Raw genomic sequence first — 21,317 nt, 5'->3', positions numbered from 1 at the left:
ATATTTTGAGATGTACAAACGAAGGCAAAAGCAGCTCTCTCTCCCCAGGGAGACCCTGCTTTCCCCCTGGAGGGCTGCAGTCAAGGGCAGTGCGGTTGGGGGGGGTGGGATGGAGTGGTCCTGGCTCAGCACGCAGGGTGCGTCCCAGGTGCTTGCACACTGACCATACATGCAGGTGACCTGTTTGAGCCAGGAGGTGGGCAAGGGTCAAGGAGAAAAAAAAATACTTTTTCATTAGCTTGGTTTTTATAAATCACCTGGATTTTGGACAGAGTGGCTCTGGAAGCACAGGAAGATGAGCTGAGCGTGAAAGGAAAGGATCCAGAGCATGCAAAGGGGCAGGACTAGGGCTGTCCCTCCAGCCTTCTCCTGCAAAAGGGTGGGACGTGCTCCAGCATCCCCTTACCTGTGCCCAGCTGAGGTTCTTGTTGGTCAAGTGATAGTGTACCATGCCCTGGTGCTCGTGCTTCAGGACACTGCCTGGGAGAGACGAGCAAGGAGAGGCTCCAAGTTAGGAAACTCGCTGAAGCTCAGGGCCAGCATCCTGCCCTCCCTCGGAGGGCGACCGCTCCAGCACCTCACCGTACCTGGGAAAGTCTTCTCCACGAAGGCCTTGAAGGCCTGCAGCTCGCCCTCCTCCTCACTCCGCGTTTTGGCCAGCAAGGTGTAGCCACTGCCGAACTTGCTTTTCAGGTGCTGGGGGCTGCCGAGGCATTTGAACTGCCCATTCACCATGATGGCCAGCCGCGTGCGGCAGGAGCACCAAGACAGAACAGGAGAAGGTTCTGGGAAGGGGCTCGAGGTGGATTCCCTCCTCTCTGGGCTTTCGGAGGAGGGAGATTTGGGTAAAGCCAGCCACTGCTGGCTGCAGGCAGTGCCCACCCACCAGGCTCTGGAGGCGGGTCCCATCCCTTGGACCCCACCATCCTCCTGGCTGCTCCCCGATCGCTCGTGCCAAGCCCTGCCTGGACAAGTGTCACCTGTGGGAGGTGAAGATGATGGATTTGCCACACTCCCGTGTCCGTGTCACTGCGTCCCAGAGCAAACGCCGGGCCACGGGATCCATGCCGGTGGAAGGCTCATCCAGGAAGATCACGGGGGGACCACCGATAAGGGCAATGCCAGCGCTCAGCTTCCGCTTGTTACCACCACTGTGGAAGAAGATGGGAATGGGGGCAGAGACCCGATGTGAGCACAGGGAGAGCCACACAAGATGAGGGGCAGAGGGCATGGGGTGTCTCCATGCCTCCTCTCACCTGTAGGTCCTCACGAGCTTGTCGGCATGGGGCTCCAGGAGCAGCCCTCTCAGCATGTTCTCCACGCAGCTGCCGATGTAGCGCTCAGGGATGCCCCGCAGCCGGGCGTACATGCTCAGGGTCTCACGGCCCGTCATGTGGTCCAGGAGGGCATCAAACTGCGGGCAGTAGCCGATCCGCTGCTGGACCTTGAGACAAGAGGAACCCAACAGGGATCAGCTCAAAGGCAGGTCTCTGCAAGGAGGTCCCCAAGCCGGGAGGTGCCTTGGCACCCACAGGGCTTTGCTGCACCTCTGCAAGGTTTCTGCTTAAAGCGATGAGGATTGAGCTGCAGCTCCGAAACCGCAGCTGAAATGAGAGTGTAATTCCCCCATCGCTGGAGCAGCCGGTTGGCAGGGATGGACACACGCAGCGTGCCTTTGGATGGCAACTGCGTGGTCTCACGCTGCATTTCCCAAGCTGGTTCCTCATTGCGAGGGGCCATTTCAGGTGGCCCAGGCTCTCAGGAGAAGGAAAGCACTGGAGGGTCTGTACCTGCTCTATAGCCTAGTCTCCTCTGTACCTGCCCCATAAGCCTGGTCTCCTCTGCTTTCAGGGGAGACCCTCCCCATGTTCTCCTTGCCTGACCTTGTCTGGGGTTGACCGTGGTAGAGGTATCCAGGCAGTGAACTGAAAGCCTCACCCCTGCTCGTCTCTTGCTTTTCCAAAGGGACTGGGCAATTCCCAGCAAGGAGACCTCTAGCAGGGGTATGGAAAGGTTTGACCCCCTTGTTTTAGAGAGACTGTCATCCGACAGTCATCACTAACCCACACTTTTCACATTTCCAGCTACAAACACTTTCATGAAGGGTTTGCCACCCTCGCAAGGCTTGGCTTCCATTTGTTTCAAATCTGTTATCCCAGCGGAGAGGGAACTGCTTCCACGTGGCCAGATAACAGGGAGCTGGGCCAGATGAGGACGCAACGTCCCTGGGATATTACCTCCACCCCTGGCAACTGTGACCACGTCCTCCTCAGAGGCACTTGCAAGGTGGCCCGGCCCAGCCAGACACAGGACTGTTTGTAACGTCACCCTCCGCACCTTCTTGATGTTGGCCAGAATGCTGTGGCCGTCCACAAAGGCGTCCCCTGACGTGATGCTCTCGTCACCAGTCAGCATCTTGAAAGTGGTGGTTTTGCCCGCTCCGTTGAAGCCAAGAAGGCCGAAGCATTCTCCTTTGCTGACCGCCAAGGAGATCCTGTCCACTGCCAGCAGGGACTCCCGGCTGTCGTAGACCTGGTGGACACCAACACACAAGCCACACCAGTCACTGCCTGATGGCACAGCAAGGCACGTGGTGGCTTTACAAGCTCCATAAGGACCAGCTGGCAGCAAGGTGCTCAGGAAGGGCCAAGCTCTCCTCACCTTGGTGAGCTCCTTGATGACCAGAGGGCTGCTGAGAGACGACAGCAGTTCTGGTGGTGACTCCAAAACCTTCTTCCTCTCATCTGCCACGTCCCGGTCCTCTGGCAGCACGGACACCCTGTTCAGCAGTGCCACCTAAACACGGGGGAGGAAAAAACTCTTTGCCACCTGGCTGCTGTGGGACAAATGGATTCCCCCAGTGCCCTCAACCCGGGCAGGATCCATCCCTTCAATCAGCCATCTCTGGGGGCGCCTCACTCCCTTTGCCAACCCATACACTCAACAGAATCGGCCCCTCCAAGCAACTTGTTCCAGGGAAGCTCCGTGGGAAGATGATTTAGGTGAAGAGGGCCTGTCTCCAGCTCACAGGGACTCCTGGGCCTGGTTTGGAGGGCACCTTACTTCTCCCTCTTACAGGCTTCAGCTCACCCATTTCCGCCGCCTGCAGATGCCACAGACCAAAGTTCTCAGTCTCCAGAGAAGGTTTGTCTCAATGAGGAAAAGGAGGAAGAGGAAGGAGAAACCCTGGATGGTCAAGGAGGTCAGGTATCGTCCGATCCCAGGTGACTCCCAGGAAAAGTAGTTCATCTGATAACTGATATCTGAGCAGGGATGGAACAAAATCAAGACTTGGATCAACCCACACTCTGGGCAGGGGCAGATAAGCTCTCAGGCCAAAGATTTGCCAGGCTCATCTCCATCCCAGTCCATGCTGGCTCCCTGCCCACAGCTCTTCCAACGTTTCCCACAAGAGGAATCAGGTCTGGAAGAGGATCTGGCAGAAGATGCCCAGCAAAGGGACGCAGAGGAGATCAAGTTACTCTTGGGACTGGGATTTCTTTACTTGCCTATGAAACTTTCCCTAGCCCACATTTTCCTCCAACTCATTAGTAAGGAAAAGATTCCTTAATTGGATCACCTATGAGTGTCAAACGTTGCCCAGTTTCGCTTTAAAATGGCACCTGGAGCTACTGCCCAAGTTGGGTTAGAGGCCCCACGACACTGCCCAGCTCCACCATCCAGAGACACCCCCCCCAACACGGCCACGACGGGACGGCCAGGATGAGCCAGTAAGGACCAACACAGAGACTCACTGAACGCCTTGCAGATGAAGATGGCTTCAACGGAGGAGGTACAAAACTGAATGAACTCATAGTTCTGGTAGAAGTCACTGATGCACTGGCCCAAGCAGTAATTGGGTAGGACAAGGAAGACTTTATCCAGGGTTTTGGAGAGGTCCACCAGGCCCAGCTCTGAAAGAGGAGTACATGATGATCAACAGATTGGAGTTAGCTGGTTTTAGAGAAAGACCCTGATACTTCCAAGTTCAGAAGGAAAACCAACAAATTTTGTCATGTTTAACGGGTGAGAATGGACTGTCATAGGGTTTTTTCGCGAGTGTGGGGACAGCCCTGGGATGAAATTGTCCCCTTGGGGGCTGGATCTTCTCGGTGATGGCAGGGCGCAGTGCTGGGCAGGCATGGAGGGCAGCAACCCACCTGGGATGCTCATGATGGTGACCGCGAGGAAGGTGGCTGTGCCTGAGAGGATGTTGAAGATGGTGAGACGTGTGTAGGCCGTGGCTGCCACCGAGAAGAAGAAGCTGAGGAGGTACATGAGGGGGATGATGGCCCAGCCATAAAGGAGGAAGATCAGCATCACATCAACGAGGTGGCTGTCTTGGGTGAAGGCTTGCACATCAAAGGCTTGGAATATCACCTGGGGCAAGCAATGTGAGGAGAATGCATGTTTGTCTTGACAGCAAGCGATGTCTCCTTGTCTCGACGGCCCAGGCAGCAAGGTAATGGCAACACCGTACTGACCTGGATAACCCCTCATAGATGGTTCCCCCCAGCTTCTCAGCCCAGGGAAGCTCTCTTTCTGCAGACTGGGATGCAGAAGGGCAGATCTGGGGAATTCCTCTCCATACTCCCATGTATTTGACATTTTCTAGTGCCCACACCCAAGTGTTCAGGTTCCAGAGGCTGCAGTCAACTGACCCAGCTGGCTGGCCATGGCCCAGCTTCCAGCAGGACCAAGTGACAGCTTTCCTTCCCGGTCCTTTCTATTAACTGAGACAATCCCAGCAGCCTCATCCTTTTCCCTGCACCCACACACTTCCCAGCTCTCCCAGAGGAGCAGCACCAAGAGCTGACACCCAAGGGGAGGACGGGGGTATCGGGGTGTCATGGGTGACTCACCAGCATCAGAGTACAAGGGATGAGGAAGTTGATGATGTCCCAGAGCAGGGCGGAAAGCCAGAAGTTGACCACGTAGACACCGCTGACAAACTGGACGTGCTTGGCTTTGATGGCTCGCTCGCTGACCAGCAGCAGAGCGAAGGTGCTGGCGAGCGAGGCCATGCCGTACAGCAAGTTGATGGCAATGGCGAACCCAGTCTGGCCTCTGCGGGGAGAGGAGCGGGGCAGGTTAGGACAGGGGCAGCTCGACAAACCAACGCTGAGGCTATGTGGGGACAGCACACCCACACCCTGCTTCTGGTGGAGGCTAGGCTTCGCTCGCTGACCAGCAGCAGAGCGAAGGTGCTGGCGAGCGAGGCCATGCCGTACAGCAAGTTGATGGCAATGGCGAACCCAGTCTGGCCTCTGCGGGGAGAGGAGCGGGGCAGGTTAGGACAGGGGCAGCTCGACAAACCAACGCTGAGGCTATGTGGGGACAGCACACCCACACCCTGCTTCTGGTGGAGGCTAGGCTCACCCAGCAAGCCAGCATGCAGAAGAAACACCCTACCATAAAAGTGCATTTCAGGAAGATGAGGATCTCCCACGCACAGCCCACCTAGCACACCACAAACCTCCACCCTGCCTTTGCGAGGTCCCACGCACGTCCCCTCTCGTACAGGTGAGGTTCTGAGACCCTGGGTGCAGGATTTCGTGAAGTGTATGGCCATACAGCCCCCTCTGCTCTGAGCATCCAGGGAAAACCAACCCCAACCATTATCTAGACAAGGAGTACCCAACCACCGAGACGTGTGTATGGGGCGATGTGGCTGCCAGGCTCAGGCAGGTAACTCATCCACACAACTTTGTTCTCCTGACCTCCTGCGTACAACCACAGCTACAACCTTTGGGTCTGAGAAGCTCCAGCCTGGCTCCTCCACAGACACCAGTACAACCAAGCCAATCTGCACGCACAGAAGTCAGGAGCCCTAGCAGGAAAGCAAGTGCCGTGCCATCAGACGTACTCCATGAGCTGGTCTTTGGCCTTCTCGGTGATGTTGCGGGGCTGAGGGTAGTTGGTGACGGTGATGGAGGCATTGGGGCCCACCAGTACCCTGAAGACAGCGTTGTCGGCCAGCATAAGGGCCGTGGCGGGGGAGTGATAGGCCTGGTTGTTGAAGAGCGCGGTGACCACCGTGCGGTTCTCGGTTCCTTCGAAGGAGGCAGCTGCGATGTAGTGTTCATTGAAGGCTCCCCCTTCCTCAGAGGCTCTTGAAATGAGGTACTCCTCCAGGCCACCTGCCAAGCACCATGGCTGTTATCAGCAAGCTCCATCACATGAGAGCTAACTGGGGCCAACTGGAAAAGACCCCAAGCAGCCCCAGCCCTGGTGGCCCACCCTAGCCCTGATGGCCACAAATGCAGGGTTATGGAGAACACAGCTCTGCTCAGGTAAGGAGGGTCCTGCCTACTGTGGGACTCTCCCATGCAGAGAACGATACACAGGAATACATCAGATACGCTGCAGCTGGGACCGGAGCCACCCACGCCAAGTGCCCTGGCACTTGTGGCTCCTGCACAACCCCCCGGGCATCGCCTGCTCCACAGGTGCTCCCTGAACTCTCACCCAGCACCTCCAGCGGTGACTGACGCTGGGCATCCAGCAGCTCCACATACTGCTCTGCCAACCTCTGCGACAGACCCGAGGCGGCCGAGATGCAGAAAGGCACAATGGTCTGGCCATAGGGATCCAGTGTCAGCCTCAGCAGGGAGGAGTCCCTGGGTCCCGGGAAGGTCTTGGCCACGATGAGGGCAAAGGCAGTGAAGATCAGAGGCACGAGGAACTGCGCTGCCACCATCTTCCAGTTCCGCCAGCTGTACATGGCTCGCTTCATGAACATGGCGTAGAACTGCTGGCAGCACAGGTAGAACTGGGAAGGGAGAAGTCAGGTCGACGTGAGCCCTGCCAGCTGCAGACAGCCCCGCCGGCCACATCACCCCATGCAGCTGATGGGGGAACAACCCCAAAACAACAACCCCAAAACCACCACCCTGTCCCACATGTAGCCTGCGAGCCTACAGCAGAGCCTGTAAAGGGATTAGCAGGGCAGCTGCTTGACTCCAGCACAGCAGGTCAGCCCATCAAACTCCATGGCTTCCCAACGGGATACAGTCACTTTGGGATCTTGGGTGTTAAAAGCAGCTTCAGCCACGACTCTTACCTTCCTCCACCCCTCAGCATTTGAGGTTCACAAATAGGATTACTGCAACGCGGCTGCCTGCCAAAGCGACTGGGCTGAGACACCTGGGAGCTCCCAGCCCACCCCTGCAAGCACCTTCTTTGCTTTTTAAACCCATAAACATCTTTCTCCCCTTCTGCCTTTGAGACGTGCCCTTGAGAAAGGTGGGGAAATTCATCACAGGCGCACAGGCAGTGGGCCATGAAGGGCTGCCAGGGATCTGAAACACAAGCCTAGCGAGGTAAGGAAGACGGTTTTCCTCATCTCTCTGCCGGAAAAACCAAGTGATGTAGCAATGGCAGCTGAAAACCACTTTAGAGCACCTGGGACACCTTCAAGAGCACCTCTGTAGACCTCAAGATTAACATGCAGAAGATGGCAGTGATCAACCTGAACAACCCTAAAAATAATTTGCCTTAAAGATGCAGATTCTGATTTGATTATCCAATTTGATCTTCCAAACCACATGCAATGATACCAGCCGTGGGGGAGGCTCCACCTGGCAACCCTGCTCCAAAAACCCCCTTCACATGCCCTCTCCCTGTTCCCGCTGCACTGACACCCGCAGCACTCACCCCGGTATTGAGCTTGATGCTGGAGCAGTCCTCCGTAATGAGTGCCCCGCTGTCATCCGTCATATCTGTCATGCCGCTCAGGCTGCTGGAGTCATCCATGGCCCAGTCATTGGAGCGTCTCTCGTGCTGGTACTGGAGAGCAGGCAGCTGGATGGCCTGGATATCCATGCTGGAGTCCACAAGCTTCCCAACCCTGCGCCGAGAGGTAAAGCAGGTGATGAAATACAGACCCAGACAGGATCAAGCTGTTCTGAGCTGGGGAAGCCAAACCCAAGAGACAAAACCCAACACATGCCCCAGAGAGCTGCGTAGGACACCACCATTGCTGAAGCACACGGGGATGGGTCATCATCAGCTGACACCCCCCCGGGCCAGCCTCTCTCCTGCCTACCTCAGGAAGACTTCCTCCATGGTGGTGACTGAGGCGCCGTAGCTGGCGATGCCCAGCTCCTCCCGCTTCTGCTCCAGCTCCGTGAACAGGGCCTCAAACCTGAATGGAGAAGCAAGGCATTAGATGGTGATGCTCAGGAGAGGGGGCACTCAGAGGTTAAGACCCTCTGGGCATCGGTCCTTCAGCTGGTTTGAGTCCTGCAGCCAGCTCCGGGGTTGCCACTGTCCCCAAGAGCAGCTTTTGGGCTCCATCTTCTGCTCTTTCTGGCCACAGGCAGCCTCAGCTATCCATGTATTTGATTGGGGAGCCAAACCAGCCTGCCTCGTTTGTGCCACGCTCCTGAGTGCAGCCATCACCAGCTAACAGCAACCAGTGCTGTCCCATGCAGCCGCTCCGCGGGCAGTGACATGGTGGCCATGGAGGCACAAGAGTGATGCCCCAACAGACACAAGGGAGGATGGCAATGAAAGGAGGAACTGAACCCAATTTTCCAAGACCAGCACCGATGCAGAGAGCAGGTCCCCTTTCCAGCAAGCCCATGACGACAGTGTGTGCCCCAGCATGTACAGATGAGGGGACCCACTCAGGGAGGGCAAGCAGGGGACAATGCCATTACCTGTGCGTGCTCTCCTTGGGCAAGATGAAGGACAGCTCTGCCCCAGCATTGCTCTCCATGGTGGCGTTAGGCACGTACTGACAGATGAGGCGGGAGATCTCCCCTAGGTTACAGCAGGGCTCCTTCACCATCACCATGTGATATCCTGCCCCTGGGAATAGAAGGGAGAGGAGGGTAAATCACAACCCAGCCTGGCCCTGGGGAGCTGGAGCAGAAAGGGACACTAAGGCACTGCCGAGCATTGATGGCTTTGCCTGGGCTATGAACATGACGCAGAAGCCAGTGTGGCGATGTGCCTCAGAAGAGGCAGAATAACACGACGGGGAGCAAACAGCCATCAGAAAAGGAGCAACGGGTCCCCTTCCCTGCCCTATATCCCCCTCCTGCTCCTCCCTGGCATGAAGACATCGAGCACGGCCTGCCTGCTCCTCCCTTACCGTATTTACGCTTAAGGAAGAGTGAGGAGCCGCAGCACTGCAGCTCGCCCTTGGCCATGATAGCTATACGGTCCCCCAGCAGGTCAGCCTCATCCATGAAGTGAGTGGTCAGCAGGATGGTGCGGTTGCTCCTCTGCTGCTGCAGGAGGTCCCACGTGGCTCTGCGAGAGGCTGGGTCCATCCCTGACGTCGGCTCATCCAGCATCACCACCTGCACACAGGAGATGGGTACCGGTCAAAAAGGGCTGGGAGAGGCACAGCAGTGCAGGAGGGGGCAAGCCCAGGGCCCAGAAGGAGCCTTGGGGTTGACCTTGCAGCACACATGTGATGATCTCACTTGGAGGAGCAGCTACCAGGCAGCAGAGCTGCACTGCAGCTTCAGGGTGTTGTCCTCAGAGCTGTCCCCCTTTGTGGGGGTGCTCCTGTCCCCTCCTCACTGTGTCCCTGCATCTCCCACTGGCTCACCACGAGTGAGGAACAACCTCAGAGCCACTAGAAGGATCCTCGCTGGCCCCAGGGAGAAAGGTTCGAGGTGAGCCCCACCGAAGATGCTTGCCTTGGAGTCCCCAATGAGGGCGATGCCAATGGAGAGCTTGCGCTTCATGCCGCCGGAGAGCGCCTTGGTCAGAGACTGGCGCTTGTCCTCCAGGTTGAGGATCCTCAGGATGTGGTTGATCTCCTCGGGGCACTTGGAGGGTGGGTACCCCTTCAGCTGCCGGACAGGGGGAAGGCAGGGTTAAGCCTGCCTGCAGGGGTAAGTGAATCTGGCAAAGACCCTTCCCACCACATCAGCCACCGGCTGCTAAACCTCACCACACTCCCTCCTCCACACCCAGGCAGGAAAGTGGGGAACCACAGAGAAGGACTCCCGCCCAACCCTGAAGGAGCTGGCACAGCTGGTGCGGGAGCTTCCACGGAGCCATGCTGCCCACGACCTTCCACTCCTCCATCAGCAAATAGGGAGCTCCCGTCTGTAGATGAGGTGGAAAGAGGAGGCAAGGGCTGTTCTGCTTATCATAGAATCACAGAATGGTTTGGGTTGGAAGGGACCTTTAAGGGTCAGCTAGTCCAACCCCCTGCAGTGAGCAGGGACATCTTCAACTTGATCACGTTGCTTAAAGCCCCGTCCAAGCTGGCCTTGAACATTTCCAGGGATGGGGCATCTACCACCTCTCTGGGCAACCTGTGCCAGTGGTTCACCACCCTCAGCATAAAACATTTCTTCCTTATATCTAGTCTGAATCTCTCCTCTTTTAGTTTAAAACCATTAGCCCTTGTCCTATTGCTACAGGCCCTGCTGAAAAGTCCCTCCCCATCTTTCTCATAAGCCCCCTTTAGGTACGGGAAGGCTGCTCTAAGGTGTCCCCAGAGCCTTCTCTTCTCCAGGGTGAACAACCCCAGCTCTCTCAGCCTGTCCTCATAGGAGAGGTGCTCCAGCCCTTGGATCATCTTCATGGCCTCCTCTGGACCTGTTTGATGGATCTCACCACGCTTTCCCAGCCTCTCCCGGGGGTCCAGCAACGCTCCCCACAAGCGCTGTGCTCACCCCTGCGTAGAAGCGCAGATGCTCTTCCACTGTCATGTTGTCAAAGAGGACGTCGTGCTGGGGACATAGGCCCAGGCTGCGGCGGATCAGGACCATGTCCTGGGAGATCTCATAGCCGTTGATGTACGCCTGCCCACCCGTCGGAGAGTGCAGACCTGGGAGGAGCGAGATGCAGCAGCCTCAGCTCAGGGCTGAGGATAACCCCGGGTGGCAAAGAGCCAGTGGAAAGGTGGAGGTCCTGCTGAGCATCCCCCCCACACGCAGCTTTATGCCAAAAGTTGGAGCAAGCCAGGCTCTTGCTCAAGCTGGGGCACAGCAGCTTTCGCCTCCCGCCCGCAGGGCGGGCTGCACGGCGTCCATAGGCTGGAGGTGGGCCTGGCAGTGCTGCCGGAGCAGGCAGGCAAGGAGTGAAGCGGGCAAGCAAGCCTGGCTCAGCCTGGCAGAGGTTCAGGTGAGGCCAGGACAGACCTCCGGGGAAGGTCCCGTGAGCACCCTGGGCTGCCAAGAGCAGCACAGAGTGACAGAGAACAGGGGGTGAAGGACCATCAAAGGTCACCACATCCACTGTGCCAAAACAGGCTGCCCGGAGCAAAGCAGTTCAAGAATGATGAAGACCAGGTCTTGGCCCATGCCCAGAGAGCCTTATCATGACAAAGCCTACAGAGACCCATCCTACAGTGGGTCCTTTCTCTACTCAGGGCTCTCCAACACAATGACCGGCTGTCATTTCCCCCACCAGCTGATCCCACTCTCATGGAGGGCTGAGCAGGGACCCCCACCCTCTTTCCATTTCCCTAGGCAGCCACGTGTCCTCTCACTACCCTGGCGACCCTGGCCAACAGCTCAGTGAACCAAAGGTGCTCCAGGGAGGAGCAAAAACCCCTCCACAATCCCTGATGGGGTTCAGCTCCTCTTTGCAAGTCAAGTCATCAGCCCTTCCCTGCCACATGCCAGCACCACAGCAGGATGCGGCTCCTACCTGTGAGCATAGACAGAGTGGTGGTCTTCCCAGCACCGTTGTGTCCCAACAGGACGGTGATCTGCCCTTCATACATGTTCACTGTTAAGTCCTTGACCGCCTCCTTCATCTTGTTTCCCACTTTAAAGACCTGCAGAGATCATGTTAACGAGTTGACGCTGCACTCGAGGCAAATGCTCTCAGATCTGCCCCCTCCGCTCCACCCAGCAGTCAAAGCCGACGGTGCTCCCGTGGTGTTGGCATTAGACAACAGGTCTAATTCAGGTTAAATTCAGATGTCAACAGGTTAAATACAGATGTCACTGCACCTGTAGGTACCTAACACTTCAGCCCACAACAAAATGCAGCCAGCTCTGGGGAAGAGCCTTACCTGCCTTACAAGCAATAGAGCCCTAGGCAAAGAGGGCAGCGAAACGGTAAGAAAGCTGCCTGCAGGCAGCAGTTTTTACAAAAACAACACTATGATGTGTTTGTGCTGTGCCAGGCAGTCAGTACCTTGGAAAGGTGCTTTATCTTGATTCCCGACACGAGGTCAGCAGGTTCCTCCTCAATGTACTGGCTCTTCAGAGCTTTCTCGGGGTCCTCGTCCTCCTCCTTCTCTTTTCCCACGACAGTCCTGGGGCGCCCACACCAGTACGAGGGCTGATGGAGGAAGGAAACTCAGGCACAGGCAGAGACCATTTCTTCTCCTCAGCCTTGACCACCCTCCTCCTCCCACGCAGATGCCTCCCAGGGATCTCCAAGACCACTCTCCTTGGCCTGGGAATTGCCAACCAGCAGATCTCCAGCAGGCAGGTCAGACAGAGGATGAAACTGCTCCTCCTGCCCTGCTGCCTTTCCGTGGTTCTCCTCTACAGTGGGGTTGCCTGTGATTACACAGGCAGCTTTTTCCCATTTTTATTCCCATGGAAAAGGTCCCCACTTTGATAAGAAGTAAAATTGCTCAGGCAGAAGCATCCTGCCCAGAAGAGGTCATGTAAGGGATGATTACCCTCTCCAAAAGCCTTGACATACACTAAATACAAAAAGCCTGGGGTCCAGCTGCTGCAATTACAGCCTTTTTTTGACCTGGCTTGCTAGGAATGAAATTAAGTGTTTAGGACCTTAAATCCCTGTGGAAATGACAAGTCAACAATTCCTGGATGCAAAATCAGCATCCTGCTGCGGCTTTTGGCAGACAGCTGTATCTCCGCTACCCTGGTTGAGCTGCAAGAGGGCGTGGGATGCTGGAGCGAAACCAGGCTGGGATAGGAATTTAGAGGGGAGGAGGAAAAACCTCCCAATCAAATAACAACGGACACATCCACAGGATCAAAATTGATTGTGTCACTGTGACTTAATGAATTCTCAGCAGCCAGCTGAGCTGCAGCAACCGCTGCAGCCACGGTCGCTGAAGATGCTGCCAAGCATTTGACTTGGCAGAGCGAGGGCAGCTCAGCTGATGGGGTGACAGTCGTCACCCATCCCCTGGCACCAGCACGTGGGGGCTGGCAGCGGGACGCAGATCGCTCAGGCCCACCCGGGGGCCAGCGCTTGGGGAGTTTCAAATGACTGGATCTGGTTGCTCGCACCTGGGGCTTCTCTCCAATGCCTTTGCTTGGGCATGCAAACATTTAACAACGCCCTGCACACCAAGAAACGTCGGGATAAAGATTTAATGCCAAGAAGACCTTCGTATTCAGTAAAAAAATACAGCTGCATCAGCCTTTGCTAAGGACATGTTGCAGAGCCCTTGATTATGGAGGCGGGATAGTGCCACCCTTGTACTTTAGTCTAGCCCTCCGCACAGCGCAGAAGTGGGGACCATCCCAGAGCGATGCCAGTCAAGCCCACTGGAAGGGGTGTGTAACCAGTGCTCACCGTCAAGAAGAAGTACCATGGCTGAGGCACGCCGTACTCCCCTGGAAAGACGGCCTCCACGTACCAGGCCACCACGCCGTAGAGCACCGAGTCCAGGAGCAGCATCCCCAGCACGTGGGCTAAAGTAAAGTTGTCGTCCACGCTGATGGGCTTCATGAGGTCCCTCCACTGAATGCCAGTCCCTGCAATGCACACGGGGCACTGCCTACCTCTGCACCTCCAGAAGGACAAAGTGTTCCCCAAGACTCTCAGATAGCATCCCCTGTTCGAATTCACTGCCCGGTAACAGAAAGCACACACACGGCTCTACAATCCCTTCTATAGACGGAGGGAAAAGACGCAGCAGAAAGCGCACTGACATCACGAAGCTCCCCACCCCATCATGCTTCTTCCATCACATTCCCTGCAACTGCCCGGTAAAGCAGCCATCTCTTCTTCAGCCACTGCCCCTCCACCACCACAGCCACCTTTTTACTGCTATCACTTTGCAAAAGTGTGGCCTCTGCTGGAACCGACAGCAAATTCTTATTACCATAGAAATTAAAGACAGATACTGGGAAGGAGGAAATGCACCCGTTAGAACAGAAATCGTTTGGTCATTAAAGTGATGATGGCATTTTGCACAGCCCAGACTGCCAGGGGCATGGGTTCGGAGGGGCAGAGCCCTGGTGCTGATAAGACCTGCGGGAGCAATCAGCAATTTGCCCTCCTGCTCTTGTTGGGAGCAGGAAAGTGCTTCTCCCTGATTGCTTTCCACCCTTCACACCACATGCAAGCCAGTCCCAACCCAGCACAAAAAAAGGCTGGCTCCTCTCCCGAGGGAGAGGAGGCACTTGCTCACCTTTTCCTTCGAACATGCCTATAAGCTGTGCCCCCATGGCCATGGCCACGTTGGAGATGAGGCAGGACGCCAGCTTCTGGCCATGGGACATCAGGTCGTAGCGGGGCGAGATGAAGAAGTAAGGGATGTAGGAGAAAAAGTAGAGGAAGCCGCCGGCGGCAGCTGCGACATTTGCTGCCAGCAGAGAGAAAAGCGGGAGGGAAAACATCAACAATATGGTGATGCCACCGAATATTTCTCACCAGCTTTCCATCCAGGGAGATTCAAGCCTTTGAACAAAGCGTGATTATGCGGGGGAAGGACGAGGACATGCCCGTGTCCAACGGCAAGGCAGGAGCAGTGCCGGACCCCGACCCTGCGGTGGGCAGCAGCAAAAGCCCCCTGCCCATCCCAGACCAGAGCATCCAGGGGCCAAGACAGTCAGATGAGGTTCTAACGCATGAGCTTGTCTGGCTTGGGAAGCGACAGCACACACATCCCTACCCACACACCGTGGCGAAAACGCAGCCAAAAAAGGGAAGAGAGGCCCCCCTCCGCATGTCGAAGCAAGTTATCCAACACAGAGCCCTATGCAACTTCACCTAACTCTGGAGCTGGCCCTGCCTTGAGCAGGATGGACCCACAACCTCCAGAGCTGCCTCCCAACCAAAATTAACCAAAGATTTTACAGCACGAAGCCCATAACTTGCCTCCAGCCCCTTGGGTCAGCAACACAAGAAGGCAGCTGGGGAGGGACTCACCTCTCGAGAAGAAGGTGCTCACCATGAAGTTGAAGGAGACAGAGGAGACGGAGAAGATGGCAAGGAAGGCGAACACCAGTGTGGGGTCACTGTTGGTGAGCACCGCTCCCTGTTCGCTCACCTACCGAGAAAATCTGGTTATGCCCAGGGCTGCTGATGCTGGCCATGGCTGCAGGCACGCGTGGGCAGCCGAGACCTGGTGTTGTCCATGGGTTAAAGACAAACTGAGAATGCCCAGGCCCTCCTAGACCACTCCAGATGGAGGAAATACAGGTTGCCAGTGTGTGATGCGGGGTCTAAGAGGCAGGGGACACCTTGCTCAGCAGGGGATGCCTTGCTCAGCATCCAGGCAGCCACCTCCTGCTTCTCACGGGGAGGGTACAAGGAGAGGGGAGAGCTCGAGTCCCTCCAAGGGTGCACGGGCGGTGGGAGCAGGGTGGTCCTGCTCTGCACACAGTACGTGGGCCTCCCCGCTGCCCGTGGGGGTCCCACCCCCCAGCCTGAAAGGCAGCGGTGGTGCTCAGTGCTGCCCACCCAGCTCCAGAAAAGGCCAACTCCAGCCCCTGTTAGACATGTGGAGGAGTCCTGAGACATCAGGACAGTCCAGCCCACGGCAGAGGAGCCTTAGCAGCCCTGTGCCGTGCCAGCACAGAGATTCTGGCCCGCAGAACGGCGGTCTGGGGAAAGGACACTCACCTTGACACAGAAGAGTACGGTGACAAAAAACACGGACACCAGGAGGAAGAGGAAGAACATGAGGAACCAGGCGCTCCAGTGCAACCAGTTGCTGAGGCCCATCATGTGCATGTACTCCTGCGGGGAGGTCACGCCGTCACCCAGGGCTGCACCCACCCTTCACACGGCCAGGGTGAGGTGAAGGCCCTGGGCAGGGGGGTGGTGGCAGCGGTGGCTTTGCCCTGCAGCTCTGGCGAGGGAGGCGGCAGCCCCAGGTGCCACCAACGCGGTCCTGTGCAGCCTTTCAGCATTGCTTGGTGTCCCCCACCTCCCTGGACAGGGTCTGCCACCGCTGCAGGAGAACATCATCTCCCCAAAGAGCTGAGCTGAACCCAAAACCCCAGCAGCTGATGCTGGCGGGGCCACCACAGCCAGCCAGCCGCCGGGCAGGGGGCAGGACAACCTGAAGCCCAGGGGAAGCCAAGCCCTGCACGCTCAGTCCTGCAACCACCACATCAGCCGAGCTCTGACCGCCCTCACAACACCGCTCGGACACAGGGCATTCTACATTCAAAAGACAAAACTCTTGCTTCCCACACGCCAAACTCTTGAATCCACAAAACTCTTGAATCTACAAAACTCTTGAATCCACAAGTGTTGTCCTCTCTCCAAGCCACCCTCCAGGCCAAGAGAAACACCAGCCCTCCGGTCCAGCAGCCTTGGCCACATGGTGAGGAGAGCCAAGCCATGTCCCGGTGGCAGGATTAGCGACATTCCTCCCTGGGGTTTGCTAATCTGCTGCCATCCCTACCTCCTGCTCGCTGGCTCCAAACTCGACGGCGATTTTGTTCCTAATTTAAAGGCAGCACCCGTTGGGAAAACACCGCAGAGGGAGAGGAGCACCCAGATGTCCCCCCTGGCTCACGTTACCTTCAGCTTCTTCTCCTTCTCGTGGACGACGGCGCGGACGATGTTGAGCGAGGTGTAGGTGAAGCTGAGCATAAGCAGCAAGGGCAGTTGGTTCTGGATGGCGAGGAGGAAGAGGTCGTTGACGTAGGCCGGGTAGGGGAAGCGCTGCACCACCACAGCGATGTTCTCCAGCAGGCTGGCAGAGCTGGCGTTGGCATGGTACTGTATGATGGCTCTGTCCACCGCATGCTGCACTGCCAGGAAACCCTCTCGGATATAGCCTGCACGGCAAAAATAACACGGGGGAATGGAGACGGGGATGGGTTTTGGAGGGAGGCGTGGACAGGAGGAGGGAAACTGTCTTTGCGGGAGGGGTTGCTTGGGAAGGAGAGCAGGAAACAAAATAGAGCTTGTAGGAAAAGCAAAATAAACATCCCCATCGACACACTCCTGCAGACACAGAGGGGCTTGGGAAGGACTGAAAACAGCAATTTAAATCTCAGAATCATCATTTGAAAGCAGCTGGCAGGAAAACTCAATTTGAAGTGCAGTCGCCTTTCTGCAGGCATGACTTTATTTTTGTAAGGGGGGAGATTCTCCATCATCGTTAACCACCACTGATGCTGCTGAGCTTGTATTTGGTCCCTTTTTTTTTTCTAAACCAAGACAATATGGGATACTATGCGGGTTTTGGTGAGGAAGAATATATCCCATTATTCACACATTTGGCTCAAATTTTTGTGCATTAGAAACCAGCAAAATATTTTTGATTTTCAACTAGTTGAGTTTTGCGGGGGATTTCTGCCACACATTACTTGAATGGAAACTCAAATTCTGCTTACAAAGCCCCAAACAAGCATTTGAAAGTTAGTTGTTAAAAATGACCTAGACAGAGAAGGAAAAAGTAAGAACATGAGATCATGAACAATGTTTTATATTAATTAATTTACTAAACAACCACTGTGGTGATGGAATTGATCTGAGCTCCTGGTCATCCCGTCCTGCAGAACGTTTGAACCAGCAGATATTGTCCTCTCGCGCCCAGCTTCATTTACACCGGGTGAGCAAAACCCGTTCGCCTGCTTTCTCGGCCTCTCAATCTTTTCCCTGACATCGCTACTGAATGATGGAAGGAGGAACCCAGCCGAGGGAAATATCCCCTTCGCAGCTGCAGAGGAAGTTTCCAAAAAAATCAAGTCCTAAGCCAGTGCCAGCTCCGGCAATGTCCCTGCTGCCTCCCGCTCGGTCAGTGGTTTGACTTTCCTTAAAAACCTACGCTCAAACCACAGAATTGCTCTATTGACTTTCAAAGTATTTAAGCAGCACGATAAACACTCAGCAGTTTGGACTCTGAAATAAATTTTCCCTTAAAAATATACAAGGAAAAAAAAAGAAATTTAAATTTAAAAAAGATTCGCGTTAAGTAAAATTTATTCTTGTCCAGCTCCGCTCCGCAGAGGTACCCAGAGGCTAGCAGTGCCCAAGAAATCACAGGATAAAATGTCAATAAAATTATAAATACTAAATATAATAAAGAAACATTAGAAATACTTGAATTAATTAATTTTTACAATTAATGGCATTAAATTATTTTTTTAAAACTACTTATTTAAAAGCTCAGAGCCTCAGTGAACCTCTGTAACAAGCCAGGTTGCTGCACAGAAAACGAAACCCATCTCTTTGACCATAAACCAGCCCGTGGCAGAGGAGAGGGGCCCTCACCCGGCGTCCCCCCATCGGCAAACTTGGCCTCCCGGGGCCCGGGCAGCTGGAAGAGTGGGAAGAGGTAGCTGGTGTGCCAGTCCCGGTCCAGGTTGGGGTTCAGCCCCGTCTGCTCGCTCCGCGGCGCATTCCTCGGGCTGTACTTGAACCGCAGCTCATAGTCGACCTGGAAGGAGCACCCAAAGGGTGTCATGGGCGGGAGAGAAAGGAGGGCAGCCTGGGCGACAGCGGGCGGGAGGATGCTGTCCCCCTCCCCGCGTCCTGGTACACCTCACCTGGAGGGGCAGCGGGGCTGTGCTCTGTTGGAAGCGGTGCTTGAAGACGATGGCAGCCAGCACGCTGCCCGAGCGGTTGTCCGACTTGACGTACTCCTCAAAGTCCCGCTCCGAGGCAAAGCCCTGAGCTGCAGGGGAGGGGGGGGGGAAAAAACAACAACAGAGATGCAGGCACGGAGCATGGCAACTCAACACCGGCTGATGCTCAGCCATCACCAAACCCATCGTTCTGGTCCAGGACACGAGGGATGCGCTCCAGCCAGAGCTGGGAAACATCGCTGCTGTCAGATACAGGGGGTTTACATGGGATGCTGCAGTACCCATCACAGGGCATGCAGACGATTCCTCCTCCTCGAGAGCAGGAGTCGGCTCTCCTTTCAGAGAAAATCCTAAGCTTATCTTCAATTCGGAACATGAAGCACTAAAATTGTCTGTGCAACAAGATTTCCAAAAATACTTTTTCTCGGGGAAGTGACAGTCACTTTCTTTAACTATTTTAAAGCAACATTTTTCTAGATGGAAACTGCAACAAAATGCGACCAAAAATCAAAACAAAATCCTGTTGTTTTAGTGAAACAAAAATAAAACCATCACCTTAAAGTTCTGAAAAAAAACTAATGCATCCTAGGAATAGAGCATCAGGATTCAACAGAGTAAAAATTCGTATCAACTTGTAGGGTGGAAGCCGCAGCCCCGATCCCCTGCTCACCTCTGATGCTGATGGGCAAAGCTCTCTCCACCGCCTCGGCAATGCTTCTGACGGCACTGCTGTTGGCAGGGACATAAGCCAGCTCCCAGGGGTTGCTGGGGTGCCGGCGGTAGAAGAAGCCCGGCAGGTCATCCACGACCTCAGGGGGGTAGACAGTGGCGTTGGGATAGCTGATGGAGTGCACCCGGTGCCGCAGGGCTATCAGGATGGCGGCGAAGAGCAGTGGCAGGCAGATTTCGATGACCGTCACCAAGATCTGCCGTTTCTGCAGGAAAGAAAAGATATTAAAAATAAGATGTAACCACTGAAGATAAGACCAAATACAGGAATGAGGTTCAGAGCATGCAAATGCCACGCAGCAGAAGGGTTCTTGCGTTTCACAAGGTTTCACAACCTGGGTTTTTCCAGAGCCCAGGAACAACCCTGCACCGGTTCCCGCATCCTCCAGGGCTTTCCAGCCAAGGTGTCCCCTACCCCAAGCACCGCTCCATCTCAAACGACCCTCCTTTAGAGCCTTCCCCACCATGATGCTGGGTTTGAACGCGCTGAGCCGGTCGTTTGCCCTCTCCCTGTGCGCTGGGGCTCTCTCCAGGAGCAGGCAGTGCCCAGCACTTGCCTAAACCACTCCCGCAGGCAACCGCAGCGAGGAGGGCTTGTGCCGTGGGGACCAGTCGCTACCGGGAGAACGGAAAGAACAGCTTTTGCCAAAGCAGAGCAACCTTGCCCAACACTTTGCAAGGCTAGGAGCTAAAAATACTGTGATTAAAGGAAAGGCTGGGATGAGCAAGCAGCAGGGAGGTAAAGGAGAGTGCAGCAAAGCTATTGCAGCCAGTCAAGTTTTTGCTGCTGGAGCAGAGCAGCTGCAGGCAGCAGGGCACGGGCTCTGCCCCCCGGCCCAGCACGGGACCTGGCAGAGCCTCCAGCTACAGCCATCGCTGCCCTCGTGCAGCACGGAGAACAGACCCACAAGCTCAGCCTCCACCCCAAGGCCTGCCTGCGCTAAACACGGTGGCTCCTCTATTTTTTCTTAACTGAGGTTCAAGCAACCGGACAACGAACTCAAGTTCGGTGAACACACTCGGGTAGCCAAGCCAGAGCACATCCCTCCAGCGGCTTCCCCCAGGGGCACCTCTCCTGCAAACTTCCCACCAGCTACCAACACCCGCCACCACCCCCGGTTAGTTAGCATCCAACTCAGGTTAATTAGCATTTAAAACTCTGCTCGTCCCAAGGGAACTGGGGTCATCTCTGACCGGAGTGGCACTCTCGACCAGCACCATGCACGGCCGCACGCCTGCAGTGAGACCCCCCCGATCTGTTTTACGCTGGTGCCAGGACACACCGCTGACTGATGGATTTATGCTCGTAAAAATCACTGCAAGGGTCAGGCTCGCTTGCAGAGAGGGGAGCGGCGCACAATGGGGCTGTTCCCACTGGCAGCTGCATCACCCGGCTGGGATGGGAGAGGCAGGCAGGGCCCAGAGCCCAGCCGTGTGCCTGCTGCAGCGGCCAGGCAGGTCCAGGTAAGAGAGGTAAAATCTGGACCCAGGCGCCTTACTTTGTCCTGCAAACCAAGCTGCCTTCACCCGAGCCCAGCCCAACCCGGGTACAAAAGCAGGAGAGCACGCCAGACCTCAGTCACTGCGGCGACAGCTCAGGTGGCCCAGTGAGCAGCTCTGGGCGCAGGGATTCACGGCTGCTCACTTGGAACATCTGCCCAGTGCAGAAGCAGTGGCACCAACCTCTTCTGAGGTCTCTGGCTAAGACAGGCTTTACAAGACACGGGGTTGTTTTCCACGCTCCCCTCCACCAGGCTGGAAAGAGCAGCAACACCAAGCAAGAGGAGCACCAAAAGGTTTATTCTCACAACTTTGCTGTCTCAGCAATTGGTTTTTATCCAACGGGGCAGCCCCTCCCCGACACCTCTGCACAGGCAGCACTGTTAAACCACCTCCTGCCTG

General features: G+C 55.7%; 1 protein-coding gene across 1 annotated transcript in view; it reads right to left on the bottom strand.

Moving 5' to 3' along the window:
- Positions 1-406: 406 nt before the first annotated feature.
- Positions 407-21,317, bottom strand: part of ABCA3 (ATP-binding cassette, sub-family A (ABC1), member 3) — a gene marked incomplete at its 3' end in the record, with an annotated part of 23,095 nt that continues 2,184 nt past the window's right edge. The window contains exons 2-29 of the mRNA XM_009695775.1: positions 19,357-19,621; positions 18,648-18,775; positions 18,373-18,538; positions 16,672-16,931; positions 15,763-15,879; positions 15,067-15,187; positions 14,327-14,500; positions 13,486-13,667; positions 12,121-12,267; positions 11,626-11,755; positions 10,647-10,801; positions 9,657-9,812; positions 9,101-9,311; positions 8,664-8,814; positions 8,048-8,146; positions 7,657-7,849; positions 6,469-6,772; positions 5,867-6,140; positions 4,863-5,067; positions 4,161-4,380; positions 3,756-3,914; positions 3,091-3,263; positions 2,662-2,796; positions 2,338-2,532; positions 1,257-1,444; positions 981-1,151; positions 588-823; positions 407-480 (exon numbers count right to left, since the gene is read on the bottom strand). Of these exons, the coding sequence (XP_009694077.1) occupies positions 407-480; positions 588-823; positions 981-1,151; positions 1,257-1,444; positions 2,338-2,532; positions 2,662-2,796; positions 3,091-3,263; positions 3,756-3,914; positions 4,161-4,380; positions 4,863-5,067; positions 5,867-6,140; positions 6,469-6,772; positions 7,657-7,849; positions 8,048-8,146; positions 8,664-8,814; positions 9,101-9,311; positions 9,657-9,812; positions 10,647-10,801; positions 11,626-11,755; positions 12,121-12,267; positions 13,486-13,667; positions 14,327-14,500; positions 15,067-15,187; positions 15,763-15,879; positions 16,672-16,931; positions 18,373-18,538; positions 18,648-18,775; positions 19,357-19,621 (4,989 nt within the window). The remainder of the gene's footprint in view (positions 481-587; positions 824-980; positions 1,152-1,256; positions 1,445-2,337; positions 2,533-2,661; positions 2,797-3,090; positions 3,264-3,755; positions 3,915-4,160; positions 4,381-4,862; positions 5,068-5,866; positions 6,141-6,468; positions 6,773-7,656; positions 7,850-8,047; positions 8,147-8,663; positions 8,815-9,100; positions 9,312-9,656; positions 9,813-10,646; positions 10,802-11,625; positions 11,756-12,120; positions 12,268-13,485; positions 13,668-14,326; positions 14,501-15,066; positions 15,188-15,762; positions 15,880-16,671; positions 16,932-18,372; positions 18,539-18,647; positions 18,776-19,356; positions 19,622-21,317) is intronic.

Source organism: Cariama cristata, unplaced genomic scaffold (assembly GCF_000690535.1).
Source record: "Cariama cristata isolate BGI_N322 unplaced genomic scaffold, ASM69053v1 scaffold30902, whole genome shotgun sequence".
Lineage (NCBI taxonomy): Eukaryota > Metazoa > Chordata > Aves > Cariamiformes > Cariamidae > Cariama > Cariama cristata.
The sequence above is the reverse complement of the archived record's forward strand: the minus strand, read 5'-3'. Positions and strand labels throughout refer to the sequence as shown.